The 23759-nt window shown below is 35.6% G+C and overlaps 1 protein-coding gene across 4 annotated transcripts in view; it reads left to right on the forward strand.

Moving 5' to 3' along the window:
• Diaph2 (diaphanous related formin 2) overlaps window positions 1-23759 on the forward strand; it is a 747093-nt gene that overhangs the window by 522728 nt on the left and 200606 nt on the right. For all 4 annotated transcript variants that reach the window (XM_036175402.1, XM_036175403.1, XM_036175404.1 and 1 more), the window contains one exon: window positions 22076-22240. In XM_036175402.1, the coding sequence (XP_036031295.1) occupies window positions 22076-22240 (165 nt within the window). The remainder of the gene's footprint in view (window positions 1-22075; window positions 22241-23759) is intronic.

Genomic DNA, 23759 nt, shown 5'->3' on the forward strand with positions numbered 1-23759 from the left:
TACTCTTATATTTAGCCCATTTCTATTAATCTATACTTTGCCACGTGGCTTGTGGCTTACCAGTGTCTTTTACACGTTGCTTCTCATGGCGGTGTCTCCTCCCAGCCTTCCTGTTCCCTGCCTACTCCTCTTCCTTGTCCCGCCTACCCTATCCTTCCTGCCTGGCTACTGGCCAATCAGCACTTTATTTACACAGAGCGATATCCACAGCACTATGAAATTCTTTAAAGCTAGGGATTTGAAGAGAGTGCTACAGAATTAACCTCTGAATTGTGTACTAGGAAACTAGGGTTACATTTGCAGAGATGTGGAAAAAATTGTTTTTTTAAGAATACAGTGTGTGGTAGAACTTCATAACATTATTTCCTTTGAATATGCCAGAGGTCACATATAGCATGTGCACTATAGCATTACTGTCAGAAACCATGAAATTTTCTAGTGACATCTGACATGGACATTACCATACTCTTTAGTGTGCATCAAAATTGTAGAACATTAGAGCTCACTTGTTTTCCTTAGTATTTGTTTGCTTTTAGATAGTTATCATTACAGGAAAAGAGACTATACGTAGAAATGATTTCTGTAGAATTGTATTCATATTCGTGTTTTATTCACACAGTATGTGTTTTAAATGGCCACTAGACATATCTTTAAAGTTACCTAGCCATGTTTGTTGAAAGTAATATAAGATATAGTTTGATTTTTGCCATATTCATATAAATGGCATGCTACTTTATGTGTTTAAGAAGATATTTGTAAACAGCATGATTTGGAAAGACAATTTTATTTAGATATTTGGATTAGCAAATGTTAGGGTCAAATACAAAAGTCCATATGATAGAATTAGAAAATTAATTTTGACTAGATTATAATACATTCATCAAAAATATGTCCCACTGTTTTTAATGAAAATACAGTTTATATTTATCACTTTGGTGAGCCCTCTGAAAACATGCAAACCAAAATCATGCTTTCAAGATAAGACATAGTCTTGTATACTTTGGAAATTGGAACCAACATTCACATGAGTTTATACTTATTAATGTTAATTCATTCAAAAATGGACTTAGAAGTCTAGTACTGTCAGTCATGGCACATTTCTGTATGTTTAAGCATATGCTAACTTACAAGAAAGTACAAAGAGCAATCAGATTTGTTTTGTGAGTTAGAGGGGAAGCTGAACATCGGATGTAGAAGGGGCAATGCCTGAAGGGAAGGAAATGAATACAGGGTAGGGCCATATTTTTAATTACTTCCAAAGGGCACTGGTGTGTGTTTTATAACCATTCGTCTCTGTTTTTATGAAGCACTAACTCCTTGAAGCACAAAATCACATGTGTGTGCCTGAGGCATATGGAGAATAAACACCAGAGACCATGGCTGAGTCTGAGGCACTGAGTAAATATGTACAATTTGGGAGAGTTTGAAGAGTCCAGTGGAATCCAATGATTTTCGTAGTTTCCTAAGAAGAAAAGGAAACCCTCTCAATTGAAAACTCCCATTCACAATATAAATTAGTTTAGAAGTTTTGCTTTTAGATTTTCTTCCTGATTAAAAAATATGTTGTTACTACAAAACAGTTTTTCTCCACTTCTGTAAGCTTTTATATCTTTACCAATTGAAATTCTTTAAATTTATTCTGACCTCACTTTTGGGTGGGTTGGTGGGTGGGGTTTTAAGATTGTTTTCTAAATGAGGTCTCCCTGTATATCATAGGCTGTTTGAGACTGCCCTGCCTCCTCATCATTGCAGTATTAAGGTTACAGGCATGTGCAAATTTTTAATTTTTCTTCGGTCTTTAAAATGTACTCTCAGAAATGAGATGCTCTTACAACAGTGTCCTCAACCAACTAAATTTTTAAACTTAATTCTGTCATTTCACTCTCACCTTTTGTACTCAATACTCAATGGAATATGACTTGACTAATAACCATCTATAAGAGAATTTGGCTATCATAGCCAACTATAAGAGAAACATTCTAGTGCCTACAGATGAATCTGCTTTCAATGAAACATATTAAACCGTAAGTGTTTTACTAGTGATTCAAAGACTTTAATGATGTTTGCATTTGGGAAACCACTTTCTCTAATGGTCCTGCCAGTTCTTCAGCAGGGGTGATGGGAAGCTTGTGACAAGGAGAGCTGTTTACTTCTATACAATGCCATATAATAAGAGGAGCATACAAATGCCTCACATAGCTAAAAAGTTGGATGTATCACATAAATAATATGTTCAGGTGACAGCTGTACTGTCATTTCATCTAAAATTCCTTTCATTGACGATGAAAAACAATGCCTGCCTGCCAGATATTTAGAAGGCCTGCTAAGATCTGTAAAATGGAAAAACAGTGAACCCCACATTCAGCAAGGATACAATGAACTAGTCTGTAGTTGGAGTTTTCCTGCCTGGCCCACAGTCAGGACAAATCTCTCTCACCTACCAGTCCCACAGTCGCTCAGACCCAACCAAGTAAACACACAGAGACTTATATTACTTATAAACTGTATGGCTATGGCAGGCTTCTTGTTATCTACTTCTTTTATCTTAAATTAACCCATTTCTATTAATCTATACTTTGCTCTTGGCTTAACAGTACCTTACATCTTTCTTGTCATGGTGGTGGCTGGCAGGTCTCCCTGCCCTAGTCTTCCAACTTCCAGAATTCTCTTCTCTCTTGTCCTGCCTATACTTCCTGCCTGGTCACTGACCAAACAGCATTTTATTTATACAGAGCAATATCCACAGCACTAGTCCAATAATACATTTTTGAAACCTGTTTTTAAAGTTTTTTTTCTTTTCAACTCCTGTATTTTTTAATGATTGCATCTTAATTTTTACTCTTGTTGTTTGTTCTGTCTAATTGAACAGACACATTGTGATGGTCTGTATTCAAACATAGAAGTTTGAGAGATCTAGAGGAAACTACATTTGGTGGGGTAAACAAGAGGAAAGACCCATATAGCTTTAAAAATGTACTGATGACTAATAGAAAATTGTGGACGGAAGTTTCTATCCCACCAGCAACTCCCAAATACCCAGCAGCTGCTTAATAATTGACTTGAAGGTTTAATATTACTTATAAATGCTTGGCTGGTAGCCCAGGTTTATTACTAATGAGCTCTTACACTGAAATTAACCCATAATTCTTATCTATGTTTAGCCACATGGCTTGGTCCCTTTTTTCAGTATGGCATTCTCATCTTGCTTCCTCTGCATCTGGCTGGCAACTTCTTAGTTTGGCCACCCCACCTATATATCCTGCGTGGTTACTGGCCAATCAGCACTCAGGAGGCAGAAGCAGGAGGATCTTTGTGAGTTCAAGTCCAGCGTGGTCTCCAAAGCAAGTTCCAGGAAAGGCGCAAAGCTACACACAGAAACCCTGTCTCGAAAAAAAAAACAAAAAAAAAACAAAACAAAACAAAAACAAACAAACAACAAACAAAAAACCAATCAGCATTTTATTAAACCAATTCGAGTGACAAATCTTTAAAGTGTACAAGAGGGTTATTCCACAGCAGAAAATGCCATAGACTGACTTTTTCTATATCCCCTATGAAGGCAACGATAACCTGTACCAGCTTTGTGACACTGCTACAACTTATATAACTAATTCATTTTTCTTATATGGATATTGTTTCATCTTAGAGTTTAAAGACTGTGGACTCCTGTGGTGACCGTTTCTATTTGTGCACATGGCAGTGGATGAAGAAGTAAATGAACAATCTATATTGTCTACTGCATGACTGATCTTATGCCTAATGAGAGCAAAATATGTATACTATAGGTTGGATATACTATGTAGCATCACTCAAGAAAAGAAATACATGTACATATATTCAGGAGTACACAATTACCTAGTTAGAAATTATATTTAATGGCTACATTGAGGGGTTTTTGTTTGTTTGTTTGTTTTGTTTTTTGTTTTTTGTTTTTTTCGAGACAGGGTTTCTCCCTGTAGTTTTGCATCTTTCCTGGAACTCACTCTGTAGCCCAGGCTGGCCTCGAACTCACAGAAATCCTCCTGCCTCTGCCTCCCGAGTGCTGGGATTAAAGGCTTGCGCCACCAATGCCTGGCTGTACTTTGAGTTTTTGTAGTTGATTGTTGTTATGGATTGAATGTAAAATGTCCTATACTGAAGCTTTGGCAGGCAGGAATTAGCTGTCTGGTATAGCCAGCTAGAGACAGAACTAGAATATTACAGTCAGAACCAGAATATTACAAACTCCTGCAACTACAGACTGATGAACATGTTTTCTCTACTGTGGTGGACTATATTGTACTGAACTGTTAGCCAAAATGAACCCTTCTTAACATGTTGACATCCAGTTATGCCAGCACCATTTGTTGAAGATGCTTTTTTTTTTCCATTGTACATTTTTGGCTTCTTTGTCAAAAATTATATGTTCATAGGTTTGTGGGTTAATGTCAGGGTCTTCAATTCGATTCCATGTTGGTTTTTATGCCAGTACCAAGCTGTTTTTATTATGGTAGCTCTATAGTAGAGCTGGAGGTCGGGGATCGTGATGCCTCCAGAGGTTGTTTTATTGTACAGGATTCTTTTGGCTATCCTGGGTTTTTTGTTTTTCCATATGAAGTTGAGTATTATTCTTTCCAGGTCTGTGAAGAATTGTGTTGTTAATTTGATGGGAATTGCGTTGAATCTATAGATTGCTTTTGGTAAGATCGCCATTTTTTTTTAAATTTATTTTATTTTTTTTTTTCAGAGTTAAACTACGAGGTCAGAGCAAGAGAGGAAAACCTTACCCTTCACTGCTTCTGTTGTCCTTCTTCTCCACTAGAGACCTACTTCTGTGTGTCCTGTCTTTTTTATAGACTTTCTGTTCTGTTGTCTCATTGGTTGTAAACCCAGCCAAATGACCTCCTCATCACTGCCTGTTTGTACAGACCTCCAGGTCTTCTATGGTTGGTATTGAGATTAAAGGCGTGTGTCTGCCATGCTGGCTTTGTCCTTGAACACAAAGAGATCCACCTAGCTTTGCCTCCCAAGTGCTGGGATTAAAGGTGTGCACCACTTCTGCCCACCTTCTGCTCTGGCTTGCTCTGACCTCAAGGCAACTTTATTAACATACAAATAAAATCACATTTCAATACAAATAAAATATCACTATATTTCCCCTCTTCTATTTTAATAAAAAGGAAAAAAGTTATAACTAATATAAGAAAAACTATATACAAAAGTACAATAACTATATAGACCATCTATACAAACAATAAATACCTAAATAATGTCTAGTCCATTTGTATTGGACAAATTCAGAGAAAATAATTCCATTATTTATCCTATTTTGGTAAGTCCAAAATGTACCTGATTCACTTTCTATCCTAACTTATATTACTAATGGAAGTGTCTCATAACGTCTTTCAAATTTATACACTTACAGCTCTTAGTGAGTTTCTCTGAAATCCTTAACAAAGATAGCTATAACTAACTGATCTTCAACTCCCTCAGAGACCCAAGAAGGAAATAATACTACCTATTAAAAATAAAAACAGGAAGTGCATGCAAGCAGCTTCCAAAAAAAAACCCCAAAAAACAAAAACAAAACAAAACAAAAAAAAAGTGAGGTGACAGAAACAGCCAGCTGCCTGGACAGTCACCCGAGGTTTCTCCACAGTGTTGGGGCATCATCTTCAGCCTATAGGCTTAGCGTATCTGACAGACTCATTTGTGAACTAGGATGTATACAAGGTCAACAGTTTGACCTCACATTTGTTGAGAGCAGTCCATGTACCAGAAACACCTGAATTCCATTAGTGTCATGTCACGATTCAGGATTTTAAATTCTGGAAATTATTGATGTCTTTTCAATTCAGCTGTCCATTCTTCTTGGCTGTGTATATGTGGCTTCATCTCAGCATCCCGTTCTTCTCCACATCCCTCTATTAAATGCCAGTCTACTATTGAGAGGGGTGAGCTTAGTTATTCTTCAAGAATAACTGTTTCATCTTCTGTTCCATTGCATATCAGAAGCCATCGGCCCACTTCCTGTTCAGCTGCCTTCGAAGAAAAGGGCATGGTACCTTTTCCAGATTGCAAAGGCCACTCACTGAAGGGAAGGTGCCATATTGTCCTGGCTTCAGAAAATGCCTTTTGTTAAAGCCACAACCACACTTGTTTTGGCAAAAATCGGTAATCCTTTGTTTCATGTCCTATCTGTCCTGTTTGTCGGCAGTTAATCCAAGGATACTTTGTTATCCAGTGGCTAACTTTTACCACAATGAAAGTTAACTCCATATGCAGTTTCTTCAATGCCCATATTTTCTCTGAAGTAGATTGGTACTGCCAGGAGCCGACATGTATCATAGTCATAGCATAAAAGAAAAATTCCTAAGTTATTAAAACATTTTAAATGCTATATTCTATAGATCTCTGAAAGGTTTGAAGATGACCTGTGTATATAAAATATATGTTTGATCTTGAAAACACACCTAATATGACTACAAGTTCAATTGTAATGTCTAACCACTAACTTTCATTTCCAAAATTCCTAATAGTTGGTAATACTAACATTCAAGGATCAGCTAATTGCATTACATTGTTAAATGAATGGTATAAATACAATATCTCGAATAAGATTAGAAATATGTATATGACATATTCTAACAATCTCAATCTCAATAATAATAATAATTTGTATACAATATAAAACAATCCAATCCAATGTAAAGTAATTGTCTTTTTCTTTTTTCTTTCTTTCTTTTTTTTTTTTATTAAACAAGCACCTTTTGCCTAGCCCTTTTCCTAACCCTTAACAACAACAGTGGGAGTAATGAAGGGCAAGGTTCGAGGGAAAGAAAGCTTAGAGGAGCAGGAGATCCCAGCAGGATCTAGAACAGAAAGGGAGAACAAGGAATAACAGAACATGATAAATGATGACATGAGAACAGGAATAGGCAGAGTGCTGGAGAGGTCCCCAGAAATCCACAATGATACATCCTCTGTAGACTGCTGGCAATGGTCGAGAGAAAGCCCGATCTGACCTAGTCTGGTGATCAGATGGCCAAACACCCTAACAGTCTTGCTGGAACCCTCATCCAATAACTGATGGAAGTGAATGTAGAGATCCTCGGCCAGGCCCCAGGTGGAGTTCCAGGAGTCCAATTGTCAGAAAGAGGAGGGATTGTAAGAGTGTGAATTGTTGAGACCAAGATTGGAAAAGCACAGGGACAAATAGCCAAACAAATGGAAGCACATGAATTATAAACCAAAGGCTGTGGAGCCCCCAGCTGGAGCAGGTCAGGCCCCAGGTGGAGTTCCCTGAGTCCAATTGTCAGAAAGAGTAGGGATTGTAAGAGTGAATTGTTGAGACCATGATTGGAAAAGCACAGAGAAAAATAGCCAAACAAATGGAAGTACATGAATTATGAACCAATGGCTGGGAGCTCCCATCTGGATGAGGCCCTCTGGATAAGTGAGACAATTGAATAGCTTGAACTGTTTGGGAGGCACTCAGGCAGTGGGACCCGGACCTGTCCTTAGTGCATGAGCTGGCTGTTTGGAACCTTGGGCTTACACAGGGACACTTTGCTCAGCCTGGAAGGAGGGGTCTGGACCTGCTTGTATGGAATCCCTAGGTTTAAATGAATCCCCAAGGGAGTCTTGGCCCTGGAGGAGATGGGAATGGAGGGAAGGGGATGTGGGAAAGGTGGGGTTGGGTGCAGAAGGGGGAAGGACAGGGGAACCCATGGCTGATGTGTAAAATTAAAACAAAAATATAATTAATTAAAAAATTTTTCAGTTAAAAAATAAATAAACCCTTCTTAAGTTATATTTTTGTTAGTTTTGGGTCATGGTAACTAGAAAAGCAGCTAATATAAATGCTAATATAAAATCAAGAGTGATGTTATAAAATACACTAATATTCCAATCTGGGCAGTATTTGGAATGTCCTATGTAAGAGTGAAGTTCAGATTTGCAGTTTTTCTTCATAATGATATTTTATATATTTTATGATTTTTATATATTTTTGATGGGGTTCCATATTTCTAATTCTTTCTGTGTATTCTTTTTTGAGAAAAGAGCTAGCCAAGTAGCCCAGGTTGGCCTTGAACTTACAGAAATACTCCTGCCTCTGTCTCCCAAGTGCTGGGAATTTGTCATGTACCATTACACTCAAGTCCTGCTAAATATTCCTTTACTCTTGGTTCTTGGATGCTTCATTTTAATGTGATACACTTGAAGGCATGTGGAGCATTGTTTCTATAATAGAGTAAAAAATGTAGATAATTATGCTCTCTGGAGTCTTTTGAATTTAAATATATGTTCTATAGAACACTAACAAAAATGCTTTTTTTAAATTGTGGACAAAAATAAATTGAAGGCAGCTACTAACTGTAGAAAAGTTCTCATAAAAATCACTGAATGAGGAACAAAAGCATGTCATTGTATATACCAACCTTTCCTGATTCGTTATCCACTAAAGTGACATTTCAAAAGATTCACAGTGGGTAACATATGGAATACTCCATAAATGGTGATTAGATTTAATAATGTTTTTATCACTGTTTGGGAACATGTACAAGGAATGCAACAGCCATATATTATTAGCATCAAAATAACACAGAAGAAAAGCTAATTAAGGCAAAACTGTTTTAGAACCTTAGCAAAACTGAAGACAGAAATAACAGCCTACCCACCTGTCCAGGACTTGGGATTTGCTTGTGTGCAGGCAAAACAGATTTGATTCCTACAACTTAGAGGTGGGTGCTATGAAAATTATAATGGGCTGTTCCAGTGGTGTTTTCAGACTGTCCACTACTGCACAAAAATCTGACCTAAGAAGAAAAGCACTGCTGCTGGAGTTGAGGTTTCAGCCCAATCCCATCATTGGAGAACACCACTGTGGTCTGCAGTTCTGTTGAACTACATTGACTGTCTGTGATTGATAAATCAGCTTTTGCTTTGTGAATGTGCATATATTAAGATGAGCAGTGCAGAGATTCACTCATGACCTGCCATGGTATTACATGATGTCCTAAAGGGCAGTGTATATGGTTCCATCCTATTTTATAGGTATCACTAGTGTGTTCTTAATTGGTCATTTCTAGAAGGTGTACATAGACAGCAGACTAAATGTAAACAGGAAGAAGAGTAGATAGGAGTGTGTGTGTGTGTGTGTGTGTGTGTGTGTGTGTGTGTGTGTGTGTATGAGAGACTGAAAATCTGTTTGGCAAAATATGCCCATTAATTATCAAAGGAAATTTTTCTTATATGTGTAATCCTTTTAATTCTGACATTTCTCTAATACTAATATGCCTTTTTAAATAGCATTTTTAAATCTTTTGCTTTAACCCGTTTAATCAATTCCTTCTTAATTCATATAAAAGCAAACATGTCTCTCACAATTATTTTTCTTCAGTTTTGTTGTAGCTCACAGCATGTTTTCCTGTTTTAGACTGTTATCAAAACATCAAGCTAAATAGTATTTTGGAGTCTAGTTCAATCCCGTAACTCTTTTCTTGTAAAAATACGTTAATTAGCTGTTTGAGTAGTAAGTTATCTTGTTATTTTCTCTAAAACTATCTGTTTGAGTATTCAGTCCTTGTTTTAAAAGTAGAATTGGTTTCTCAAGATGTAGCATCTGCCCTTGCTCTTCTTTAGTCCCTGCATCTCTGTTTCCGTGTGATTTAGATCAGATGTTACTTTCATTAGCAAGTAAGAAATGTATACATGTTTCATAGATTCCTTTTCATGTGTTCATTTTAATGCTGATTTTTATTTTTACTTGAAACAAAACTAAGTTATAAACAAGATAAAATGTACAAATATTATAAAAATATGAAAACAATATATACAAATCATTTAGTAATTGTTTTTCAGTACCTGATCCTATTTTCTTTTCACTTTTGTTTTATTTGGGTTAAAAAGATAACTTTTAAATAGGATGTTAATTAAAATATAAATAATGTTAACATTTTTCTCCTGAATTCAAGATATAATTTACATATATAAAAGTAACCCTGGGTATGGTGACACACAGCCTTAATCTCAGTACTTGAGACAGGATGATCCTTGGCTGCACAATGAGCTCAAGGCCAGCCCAGGCCACATGAGACCTGGGAGAGGGGATCTATTTATAAAGACAGGATAAATCAAAAGCTGTAAAAATAAAAAAACTCATATGAAACATTCCATTTGCTTGTACAATATGGTATCTTTTATGCCCAGGTTTCCATCTTTACAGGATTTACTTTGTGTGTTTCACCCACACAAGAATCTAACTTTTTTTCTCTGCCATCTGCTATTCAGTTAATGTGTGTTTGGATTGTTTTATGTGAAAGAATTAAGACATTTTGGCACACTTTGCTCTTATGTCTTAACAGTGCCTGGGCACTTGTAGATAAAAGAAATATACTGTTTTTTGTATGTGTAAGTGAAAATTGTTTCCCATTACCCACACTGCTAAATCAGAATGCATTCCAAAAGATTTGAAAAAAGGAATCCCAGCCTGAAGTGGTGGTTCATGCCTGTATTCCAAGCATTCAGGAAGCTAGGATATTAGAATCACCACAGGCTTAAAACCAGCCTTGGCTACATAGCAATTTCTATGCCATCCTGTGTTACAAAGAGCAAAAACAAAACAAAACCTACAGGAAGAATAAGAAGTATGTGAATTTTGGTGTTTTGTTTTCTTTGGTGGTGGTGGTGGTGGCTGTGGCATGTTGTGTATGTGTGTGTATGTTTGTGTGTGTGTGTGTGTGTGTGTGTATTGGTTTTTGTTTTATTTATTTTTGTTTTTTGTTTGTTTCTTAACCCCCTCCACTGTATCTAATACACTTGTTGTGTTACATGGAGCTTATCTTTCTATCTGAATGTACTTAGACCAGCCAAGGACTGCTATGTACAATATTCTTAAGCAGCCTGTCACTCTCAGCACAGTACGATTCAACAGATCTCTAGAACATTTTTAACTTTCAGGACCAAAATTCTGTGCCCACTTAACAGCAACCCTTCTCTTCCTCCTCCACTCATCCTGTGAAAACAACTATATTATTTTCTATTTCTTTTTTTCTTATTTATTTTTTCTTTATTATGAAATTTTGTTTTTGTTTTGTTTTGTTTTTTCTTTTTTTATTTTTTTTTCAATTTTATCTTAATACAGATATTTGTGTTTTAATTTTACATATCAGCCATGGGTTCCCCTGTCCTCCCCCCTCTCGCCCCTGCCCCCAACTTCTCCCTAGCCCCTCCCCTCCATTCCCATCTCCTCCAGGGCCAAGACTCCCCTGAGGATTCAATTCAACCTGGTGGATTCAGTACAGGCAGGTCCTGTCCCCTCCTCCCAGGCTGAGCAAAGTGTCCCTGTGTAAGTCCAAGGTTCCAAACAGCCAGCTCATGCACCAGGGATAGATCCTGATCTTACTGCTAGGGGCCCCTTAAGCAGACCAAGCTACATAACTGTCTCTCTTTAACTTAAGTACTTTAAAGATCCATTGCTTTACAAAGGATTGAAAATCTGGGAGGAGACCTGGAAGCTTCTCCACTCCTGACAAGCTGAGTCAGTATTTTTCAGTTATAGCAGGTACACTAGCTCCATTGATGTTCTCAAGATAATTCTTAGTGACCTTGTCCTAGCATAGTTGCAGAGTAGCTCTACAATTGTAGGTGTCAGAGTCTACCTCCTGGAATTTTTTCTTTTTTCTTTCACTCATAGAAACACACACACACGTGGGGTTGGGGATTTAGCTCAGTGGTAGAGCACTTGCCTAGCAAGCACAAGGCCCTGGGTTCGGTCCTCAGCTCAAAAAAAAAAAAGAAAAGAAAAGAAACACACACACACACACACACACACACACACACACACACACACACACACATACACATGCACAATTTCCTGTGAGATCCAAAGCAAAGTCTATGTGCACTAATTACCAATGGGGGAAGTCACTGGATACTCTACTTTGAAATTGCCTATAGTCATGAGACTACTTAGAGATCTAATTTTGGCCTCCTCTGTTTCTCTATACATGTCTATGTGTAAAACTACATAAAATCAACTCTTACCTTTTAATGTTCTTTATATATGGAGTATGGTTATTGTTTGCTTGGGGTGGAGCTCTTCAGAACTGGTGCATCTTGCAGAATTGAAGTTCTGAAATCACAACACAGCCTTTGGAAAGTGCCATTCACCTTTCTGAGACTAAGTCTATTTTTAATTTTTCATTCTGTGCAAATGAAATCATACAGTATCTGTTCTGTGTAACTGGCCTGTTTATTTACTCTAATGTTCTGACTGTCCATCTATGTTGTCACATTTGACAAGGTTAACATCTTTTTCAAAAATAATGTGAGCACACTCAGGGCTTGGCATTTGTAATACTGAGTTGTAGATAGTTTCTGTTCCTGTCCTTTGAGTTTAACAAGTAGCTTCAAGTTCAGATATTCAAATTGCCATTTCTCATTCTTAGGCAACTGAAATGCCAGTGAGGCAAATAAGCAGGAGGAAGTAAGTATATGCATTGGGATAGTATTCCAGTTGTGAATGAATACTGCAGTCTCCATGCTTTTATTAGCTCACCTAGGTGAAGGTTGTGCCATAGCCATAGGGGTTCCTGCTTCAGTGAATGTAGGAGGGCAGTTGCCACCTTGGTATTCTGTCTTTTCCTAGGTATTTTTTTAAGTCCAAGGTCTGTCTTTGAATTGCACAGTGATAATGAGAACATTTGTGACTCCTGTGAATGCCGGGTGGACACAGGAAAACTTCAACTACATATGAGCATATATTTTTTTGAGATATCAGAAACCTCAGAACAGCAAATATATTAGGTAAATCTGCAGCTAGCTTTATATTCATGCAACAAACAACACTACAAAGCAATTTTGTTATAGTTTCTTTTCTTTAAGCATAACAGTTTTACAGCTACATTCTTATCTCTTCAACAAATGAAAAGGGACATGGCCTTTGGAAGTAATGTTATGGTATTCGAATAGATTCTTCCATGTACAAAGTCTTAAAATGTTTTCAGAATTAGCTAATGTCATTTAATATTAAGACATACATTAAATTGATATCAGAAAAACATAGAACCCACTAATAACTCAGAAAAATAATTGATTCTTCCATGTATACTTGCGTATAAATGCATATGTGTTTTGGAAGCCTTAGGAATAAAGCTTTCCTGAAGTATATTAGGACCATGTTACAAAAAATTACTTTCAGAAAAGTAAATTGGAAACACAAATAAAATTTCTGTAGTGAAAAACTCAGTCCCTGAGTTGGACCAGAATAAACTATCATCTATATTGAATAAATTCAGAGAATCATTCTGAAATGTTTGACTGTCATGACTGATGTATTAGATTAAAGCTCTTTATATCTTGAAATGCACTTCCTTTCAACTACACAAAAAGTTATGGTAACTGAGGAAGACATCAAAGTTAAGTCATAGATTATTATAGGATCATCTAGGGTAATATAGATAAGGTTATAGCATGAATAGATTCTGATAAATGTACATAGGTCTTCAAAGATTAAGGAACTAGGAATTGGAAGTTTAGTAGCAAGGATTACAAACAGCCTAAACTGAAACAAAACAAGAGTCCTCAATAGGCAATCGGGTTAGAAAATACAAAGTTGTCTTTCAGTGAGTGCTTTTATTTCATTTACATGAACATTTCTGTCTTTGAGCAAGTTTACTCTAGGATAAATTCTCATTGCTATGTGCTTAGAAGGTCCTTAAACCTGTTTGTGCCATCAACTGCATAGAAGGATTACATAAATTAAGCAACCAGTTTAAGTAATATATTCTAATATTTCCATTTGAGCAAGATGAGTGTACCTGCTGGATATGTAGTTCACTTGGTACAGCATTTGACCAGCATTCAGAAAGCCCCTAGTTTGATTCACAGTACTAAGTAAAACTGGATGTGGTGGTGTACACCTCTAATTCCAGCAATAGAGAGGTCAGAGGGGCAGAAATTCAACTTTCCAATATAGAAATTTTGAAGCCAGCCTTGGCTCCTTGAGACCCTACAGTGTGTGTGTGTGTGTGTGTGTGTGTGTGTGTGTGTGTGTGTGTGTGTGTGTGTCTGTGTGTCTGTGTGTGTGTCTGTGTGTCTTTGTGTGTGTTGTATAAATACATACAAATACATACATAATAGATAGGTAGATAGATAGATAGATAGATAGATAGATAGATAGATAGATATGGATATAGATGTAGATATAGATATATGGCTCTGGAGCCAACTTGCTCTGTTTCTTACTCTTCTGAATAAAACCTTTTATCATACTCTCTTTTTCCAAAATGGTTGTTTCTATTATACCTTGATATTTATTCAGTCTGGTATTTTAAAGCTAGATTGAACCATGCAGAATTTCTGTGGTATACTCTTTGTTTTGCAACTGAACTGTGGGAAATTAGTCCTACAGATCAGTCTACCCATGACAAAGGGGCAAGGTAGAGATATAGATCTGTCCCGTGTTTTAAGGCTTAACAATGCATAAGGTTGTCTTTTCCCACTTGTTCAGTTTGTTGGTACTTTTAGTTAAGTAAATAAAATAAACAAGAATGGTAAAGTAAAGCCTGAATTTGAAGATGGTATGGAAAGTTTAAAATTGGATCCAGGTAAGCACCTAGCAAGCTAACATACTAGCATTGCAAATGGAGTATCAGTGAGGGAGGGATATAATAAATACATGGAAAGGTAAACATGGTTGTACAACCCTGTAGTCCCAGAATTGAGGAGGCAGAGGCAAAATTTCAGGTTGAAAGGATGTAGAAACTGGTCCCTGGGTTCAAATCCTAAATCAGCTTACTATCTACATGACACTCAGAAAGTCAGTTGATCTTCCTGAGACTAATTTCCTCAAGTATAAAATGGAGGTAATAATAGCATGCATGAACCTTAGGGCCATTTGGAAGGGTGAAATAAAAAGCCATTTGTTAAACATTTAGTTAAGTACCTGGTTCATTGTCAGAGTTAATCAACTATCCATTGCTTTACTGCTGCCATTATTTATCTCTCTCTCAACTCTAGTTGATGAATTCCGTGAAGTTGAGTCTCACCATTTCCTTTTCTTTTTTTCTACACACTCCTTAGCAATTGTTTTATACACTCTGACCAGCTGATAAATAATGCTGAGAGCTGAATGTGAGTTAATATAGAGGTAAAACATGATCTGTTTATGCCTGTCTATGCATACTACAAATTCTAAATATATTCTAAATATATTCTAAATATATTCCAAAGTATATCAATCTCAAAAATATATAATCATAATTCTTCTGTAATTATAAACACAACTCCTTTTAGGACAGTTTTGGTAGTTATGAATTGATTAACACTTGTGCTTTCTAAAACTACCTTTGATTCTGTGTGATATTTATTGTAAGTAATGAAATATATTTCTATTATATATTTGTATAATATGTAGTCTCATATGAGTACTTACAAAGTAGCAAGTAGACTTACTATCACTTGGACAAAATTCTGTGTTCCATTAGACCTAGAAGTTTTGGTTGTGAATGTTAATTGAGATAGATTCTGATGTGTTTGAATGGAAGTTGTCTGACTATTAATTACTTCCTTTAAACTGTTCCATGACATTTTTCCTCAGGGGAAAATATCGAAAAGTCTCATAAAATCTGGTCCCTACTTGCTTCATTAACTATTTTCTCTCTTCCACTTGCTTCATGGGCATTAATATTGTAGACACTAGTCCTTTTTTGTATTCCTAGAATATTGAATGCCTCTCCTTCATTTTTCTCGCCCATTCTCAGTGCTGCTTCAACTGGTTCTTCACATTCAGCTCTCAGCTTAAATCCCATTCTTAAAGGTGCGTTATTAGTCTTGTGCTGTATATCTGTCTCTCCCAAGATTGAGTTTTACTGTACCTAAATGTACGTTTATTTGGCAAATTAGGATTTTAATCACTTTCTTTGATTTGCAACTTTCAATATAATTTGTAATTATTTGTTCCAAGTAAACTTCTCTCTAGGAAAGCAATGACTTTTAAAATTGATAAATGTGTTTTCATTCTCTAAAAGATACTTGGTGCATAGTAAGCTCTTAATCAATGTGTTTGATTAAGGGAATGAAGAAATGATTCTGTGGAGTATCTAAGTGACCAGAGATAGATTGTCACTAGGCATGGTTGCATACAGCTTTAAGCCCAGCACAGTACTCTGGAAGCATAGGCCAGTGGATCTCTGTGAGTTTGAAGCCAGCCAGGGCTATGTAGTGAGACCCTGTCTAAAAACAAAAGCAAAGCAAAGCACACCTACAGACATAGATTATCTTCAGGGGGAGGTTGAAAGAAACACAAAGACAAAATGAAGCAAATAAAGAATAGAGAAAAGGAAGAGTACAGGGTGGAATTCTTCTGTTTGTAAAAAAAAAAAAAAAAGCTGATTTTAAAACATTTTTTTAAATTCTAGATTTTTTAGTCTATCTGTGGAAAAGTATGGTTATTATGAAATATATTCCTCTGGCTCTAGAAATGCCTTTTAAACTAGATTTAAAAATCTGGAACTATCATAGTGTATTATAGTAATACCCAATGCTGACCATGTTATTATTAATGTTTCCTATTTTAAAATATTTGTCAAGAAATATTCACCTAACAATATATACTATTTAAGTGATTTTTCAGCTAGTTGCAACAATTTTAAAGATTTTTAAATTTTTGAATTCAAAGAATTTTAAAGTTAAGTCTTTGAAATATTAATTTCTGATTAGAAATTATTCAAGTTATATGGCAAAATCATATTTTTAGCATATATAGGAATATTTCTGATGTTATAAAATTAGAAACTATTTTTCAATAGAGTCTGCATTTATTACATCCTTTTATTTAAATAGGCAATTATACCATGTTGATAACTAAAGCTTGTGTGAAGGTTAAGTGGATCTCAAGTTGATTTTTCCATGTTCTCCAACAATCCACCAGTAATGATATTTAATATTTCAAGCTTTTATTAAAATTGTAAGTAATAATGTACTGCCTACAAAGATGAAAATTTTAAGAACTGATTTGACTCAATTAGCCACATGATATATAAACTCTGTCACCCCCAGTGCTCTGCTAATGCTTGTTCTATTTAGAATAAAACAATTTTTCTCTAGGAATAATTACTCTGTCCATCATAGTTAAGTAAAATGAGAAACAGTTTCTCTACCTCATCTGATGAAGTAGTTCTATGTTTCCACTTGGATAGCATCCAGGGATTGACACATAGGTATAACTGCTTTTAATAGCCAGAATAAATATAAAATGTACATATATGTATAAAGAAAATATTCTTTCTATGTGAGCAGTATGGAGGAAATTTGGATTTTTCAGGATGAATTTTAAGTTCATACCTTTTTTATACTACAAAGGCATATGAACTTTATAAATTTATATATAGTCATACAAAAATTATAGATAATCAAAGCTTTAGATAGCCAGGTGTGGTGGGTATCCATGCTTTTAATTCCTAGCCCTTGGGAGGCAGATGCAGGCAGTCTATAAATGAGTTCCAGTATAGCTAGGGCTACAAGAGAAACCATGTCTTGAAAAAACAAAACAAAACAAAATAAAACAGAAAGCTTTAGATACCTCTACACAATGTATAAATCCCCAGGAAATTGGGATCACTGTGTCCCTAGGACACCATTTTGATGAGTTAATATGTAAGTGCTTTGTGGACTTATGGTGCCTGTTTTATAAATTAACTTTTCAGATTCATGATTGAGACCCAATTAGTTTTCAAATTAATAATACACTAAAATGGTTAGCATCTCAACTGCTGATGTTTTAAAATGCTACATACACATATAAATCCTTCAAAGAACACTTCTGTGAGGGAGAGCTTGATGGGATTTTAGTTCTCAGCTTGCTTTGTTGTTGTTTTGGTTTCTGAGACAAGGTTTCTCTGTGTATCAGCCCCGGCTGTCCTGGAGCCTTCTCTGTCAACCATGCTGGCCTAGAACTCAGAGATCCTTCTGCTTCTGTCTCCTAAGTACTGGGGTTAAAGGCGTGTATACCACCACCTGTGTAGTTCTCAGTTTCTTAAGTAAGTTCCATGCTTAAAAATTCAGAAGGGTTTTTTTTCTTTTTTATGTACAGAGAGTTTGAAAGTGGCCTGGTAAGATGAAAGGAGTTTGGAATTACTTTTGCACTCTCTCATATTTGATTACTTTATGTTTTGGCTCTGTCCCACCTCCCCACCATGTGAGTATATTTAATGGGGCATGTAAATCACCATGAATTATCCTCATCATAGGAAGTTCATTGCTTTTCCAGGGTTCTTCTCTAAATAGTTGAGGATTTTAAAATAGATGGAAGAAGACATTCTGTCTTTTGAACCCAAGAGAATATATTCCTCACAGAACGCTATTCTTTATATTATTAGAGCTTTGCAAATGCCCCTTGGTGCTGTCATTCTTACCAGTGTCTTTAATGGTACCTGTGAGAGCTAGGCTTGAATATGTAGTGTAGTTACATGGTGTGCCCATCGCCAGCTTTCCTGCTGCACTTCCAGGCACTCTGAACATGGCCCTCTGCTCTTTCAGTGTTCTCAAACCCAGCTTAGAGTAAACTTTTGGCCTAGTCAAATCACTCACAATATTCTACAGCATATTTTCGGAAATCTGTTATCCTTAATCTCAAATAATCACATGTAATAAGAATATTTTAGCTTTCTACTAACAAAATACATTTCTGACCCTCTCTATAGACATATTGCAGTTGAGTAAATACTTACCTCATATTATAAATAAGTAGAAATTGGCAAAGTTGCCCTCCTGCCTCAGCTTCCCTAGTAGCAAGGATTGCATGAATCACCTATTACATACACCAAAATATATTATTTTTATTACATTTTATTTAGTTAGTAGGTAGTATACAAACACCATACATGTGGAAGAATCTGAGGACAACTTGAAGGAGTTGGTTCTCTCCTCCCAAGTACCTACTGTTATGACATTCAGATCCAAATATGCTACTTTAATCAACTCCCAACCATCAAGTTGAACTTGTCATTCTACTATATGAAAAGATCTAGCTCTTAAGTCAGAGGCAATTACTTTTTATTCTATCCCTATATGGATGAGTGACTTAAAACTGTCAGAGTTGAATTTCATTTCCTTGAGAAAAGGTTGTTTTGAAAAGAATATGGAACATAATATGAAGAAATGTGTATTATATTTTGTCGTGTTCAAATGTCAATTAAGGATGGCATAATTATTTGTAATATTAGGATGTTAACTTTATTAAGGGTCAAGATTAAGGTGTTTGTCATTATTTTATCACTAACAAGTGCCAAACAATACCTTGAATTAGTTGTGATTCAAAAATTAAATTTTATAAGTAAAATAAAGGCATGGAAAGGAGTAACACTGTACAGAAAGAATTGTATAGTTTCATTATTTATTCTCATTTTTGAGGGCTTAGTTTTAGCTTTCTCTTTTTATAATTGATTTTTGTTTTTGAGACAGAGACTTACCATGTATCCTTAGGTGGCTTGGAATTCTGTTTATAGATCAGGCTGGCCTTGAACTCACAGAGATCCACCAGCTTCTGCCTCAAAAAGTGTATGCCACCATGACCAGAATGCTCAGTTGTTTTTTTTTTTCTTTTAATGTGGAGTCCCATGGAAGATTTTGTGGCATGATTGTGATTCTGAAATATTTCAGGGCTAAAATATCCATCCCTTTTAGAGAATAGTAACTATAGAGGTAAGTAAGGCACAGAGGCTGGGCTGCTTTTGATTTGTTATTGCAAAGATACACTACTCACAGAATTTTGTAACTTCTCTCTTTGGAACACAGAAGTTCTGAAATCAGGTTTTGGCCTATAAAAACAAATTAGTAAAATTATATGTCGCTACACAAACGTATTTTAGCCTCCAAAATGTGTGTTAGGATAAATGAGGCAGATAAGAACTTTGCCTTTCATGTTAGCTTTCACTTTTTCATGGTTTACAGAGGTTGAGCATCCTGAAATATACATTTTAGTAATCTGCATTGCAAATGATTCTACCCAGTAAGTTTCTGGCATGAGTCTGTATTTTTTTTCCTGTGTGTGTGTGTGTGTGTGTGTGTATGTGTGTGTGTGTGTGTGTGTGTGTGTGTTGGGGGACGGTAAGGAAACAAAACAATCGCTTTTAGTTCTGTGCTTAGAAATAAAGACTAGTGTTTCATTTATGCTCCATTGAAACAGGCTGTTTAATATATGACCATAGTGTTTAAAGTAAAAATTATGTGGTGATACTTTTTAATAATAAAATCAAAGTATATATGAACCATGTGCATTTTATGAAAAAAGGCAGTTATAAAAGTATTCATTCTTTCAGGTCTATTAATGTCAACATAGACTTGAGGGTTGAAGGATTTAATTAAACTTGTTAGTAGCATTAAAAAGACCATAGATAAGTGACATCTCATTTTCCAAACCATGGTATACACTGTAAGTGTCAACTCCAGAGTAATTTTAAAGAAACGGCTTGATTTCAGCATTGCTTCCATAATAAAACAAAAGTGGTATGCCAATCAAAAATACATTTGGACCATGTTACAATTTTACTTCTGTGATATCAGCCATTTTGAATTAACTTAACTCTAATTTTGAAATGTTGATTTGGCTTCCTCTTTTCTTCATAATTGTCTCCTTATTGTTCTCTAAATCATTCTTCTGAATTAGCGTTCAACAATTACCTAGCCAAAGAGGAAAGACTAGAAGCAAGTACTCTAACATATTCATCATACTTATACCACACCTAGAAATTTTAGACAGTTTATTCTGGGTTTTGTATTTATTATTCATGATAGGTTCATTTTCTCAATTTATCTTCAATAGTTCTAAAACACTATTTTAGATAGATAGATAGATAGATAGATAGATAGATAGATAGATAGAATATTACATGAAGGTTTAATTTTAGACAAGGTCTTAACACAGTCTAAACTTAAATCCATGATGATAAACATGAGCCATCACATGGCTATTTACATTTGATGTGACACTAGAGATGATAGAAATGAAAATGCCAGTGAAGGAGCAGTATATATTTAAACATAAAGTTTGATAAGGAATGCATAGTCATGGGGAATCATGAGTGAGAAAAAATGGGATGTAAAATGGGAACAATTTAACATGAGACACCCAGGTACTTCTATATGATGTTTTTCAGAGGCAGTGGCATTTATTTCCTACAGATATAGAGTGGGCATTTCTGGATTGAAGGTCTTATGACTTGTTCAAGAGGTAATTCAAAGAATTCTTTTTCTGGTTGCTTTAGAGGAAGGAGGTAAAAGGAAGGTCAGAGAGACCTTTCTTCCATCTGTTCCTTCACTCTTCATATGGACTGTGTACATTTTGTATGTATTTCTGCATGTGTATACACATACACACACACACACACACACACACACATATGCATACATATAATAAATTTGCACACATAGAAATGGAGGTACTTTTCTGATATGCATACATCTACGTGGTTTAATTTGGCAAATATGTTCTAACAAACATGTCCTACATGTTATACATTAAATATTTTTGTCCAATTGAAAGATTTTCAAACTTGTTAAGCAATATGACTATAAAAACTCTTGTACTGAATTGTGTGACATGATCTGCACACCCCGTACTTCATATATTGAAGGCCAGTCAAGTCCCTCAGAATTGGAAGTTTCTCAGAACGGGCTATATTTGAAGAAAGGGCCTTGAAAGACGTAATGAAGATTAAAAAATTATTAAGTTATATCTTAATTCCACATGGCATCTGTCTCTTTAAGAAATGGAGATTTGAACACACTCAACCAAACAGGTGAACAATTATATGAGGGCACAACAAGCAGGCAGCAATCTGCAAGCCAAGGAGAGAGAGGATGCATAAGAAACTAAATATTCTGATACCTTTCACTCAGAATTCTATCCTGTGGGTATATGAAAAATAAACATATTGTGTTGTTGAAAGCACCCAATATGTGTACCTTATAATCATAGTTCTAGCAAACAAGTATGTAAGTATATTTACAGAGGCAATGGTTTTATCAAGTCTTGACACTTAGTGGCTGCCTCTGAAATACTATTGGATCACATTCCTTAACCCAAAGTTACAGCTTTGCAAAGAATGCCAGAGAGCAATATGAAAAACTATCTACCATGCACAACAATATGGTGAAGCTCTATGAGAACCTGGGAGAATACTTCATTTTTGACCCAAACACGGTAACCATAGAAGATTTTTTTGGTGATCTCAACAACTTCAGAAACCTATTTTTGGTGAGTAATATACTTTAAAACATGGTGAGTCCCTTGTTTGTTTTTCTAACTTGTATTGACATCTTTATATATCTAATGACTGTACTGGTTTCATGTTATAGATCTTTATTCCCAGCAGGAAGGTCAGTTAACAGCCAAATTATTTGAGGTGTGTTTCTGTCACTCCAACAATTATTTATTAAGTGGGACTCTGTTAATCAGTGATATTGCCCCATAAAATGATTTGATTTGAGTAGGATAAGAATAGTCTTGGAGGAACCACTTCCTCCTAGTTCTTGAGATACAAATCAGGCATATCTCAACAGTTGAACCAACTCTGGTAGTAGTACAAACTACACCAAACTTTGATAAAAACCGTAATTGCTTTTCATGTCTTTGCTAAAAAAAAAAAAAAAAAAAAAAAGCTGAGGTTGGCCTTTGACCCTTAACAAAGACACATATTTAATTTTTCAGCTCATTCATAATTAGTATGTGATCTGGTAACAATAAAAGAGCTTTTAAAAAGTAGTCAAACAGTTTTCAAAAGGTAAAAGTTATAACAATAATATGGAAACATTAACACATGAGCAATACTCTTACCTGTAGTTTCATTTTCCATAGTTCAGGTCAATTATAGATCTCAATAATTAAAGGAAAGATTCCAGAGGTAAACAACTCAAAGGTTTTAAATAACTTTTATCATAAGACATTGCTATAATGGATTTCTTTCAGTATTATTGTTACTCTCTTACTGTGGCTAACTTAACTGACATGCAAACTTGGTGTACAACTTATGGGCAGTCTTGAACTTGGATTGTTCATGTAACCTCTCTGAGTATTCATTTCCTGTAACCTATAATGTACAGATGAAGGGTATTATTATTCATTCTCTGACCATTCTTTCAATTATTTATTAAGAATCAACTTGATTTGATGTTCTGAGCCAGAAATAAAGGGAAGAAATAGTTGGTCTCTGTTCCATGAGTACAAGCTGTACAGGCATTAGAATTTACTGTGTTCTGACATAAAGTAATATGTAAGGATATAGTAATAATACAAAGTAGGGTGTGCCTCATTCTTCCTCTGATGACCAGAGAAACCTTCTTAAGGACCTTCATATTTGATCAGAGTCTTGAAAAATCCATAGGAGTTTGACAAGCAGACTTTGACAAGCATCTTTAAGGGTTTTACACCTGACCTATAAGTCAAAGACACCTAAATCAACATCTCCAGCTTCAGTCAATCACTGATGCTCACCATGTTCCTGTTTTATGGTGAGCTTAATATGATTTCAGTCTCTCAAGGGAGAGAAGAACCCCGAAAGAGAGACAAAAATTGGAATCGCTAGAAGTTCCCATTTTCTTGTGCTTTGTGTTTGGCCTCAGGGTTCTTAGTGCTAAAAGCATATTGGACTGTAGATGGAAGCAATAAAATACTAGTAGTGCTGAGAAGAAAATAAGAGTTCTGATTCATGTGCTACCAAAAATGACTTCCAAATGAGCTCAGAGTTTCATCTTGGGAGATCTATTTGGCATGTGTA

The sequence above is a fragment of the Onychomys torridus genome, chromosome X, assembly GCF_903995425.1.
Source record: "Onychomys torridus chromosome X, mOncTor1.1, whole genome shotgun sequence".
In the NCBI taxonomy this organism is placed as follows: Eukaryota; Metazoa; Chordata; class Mammalia; order Rodentia; family Cricetidae; genus Onychomys; species Onychomys torridus.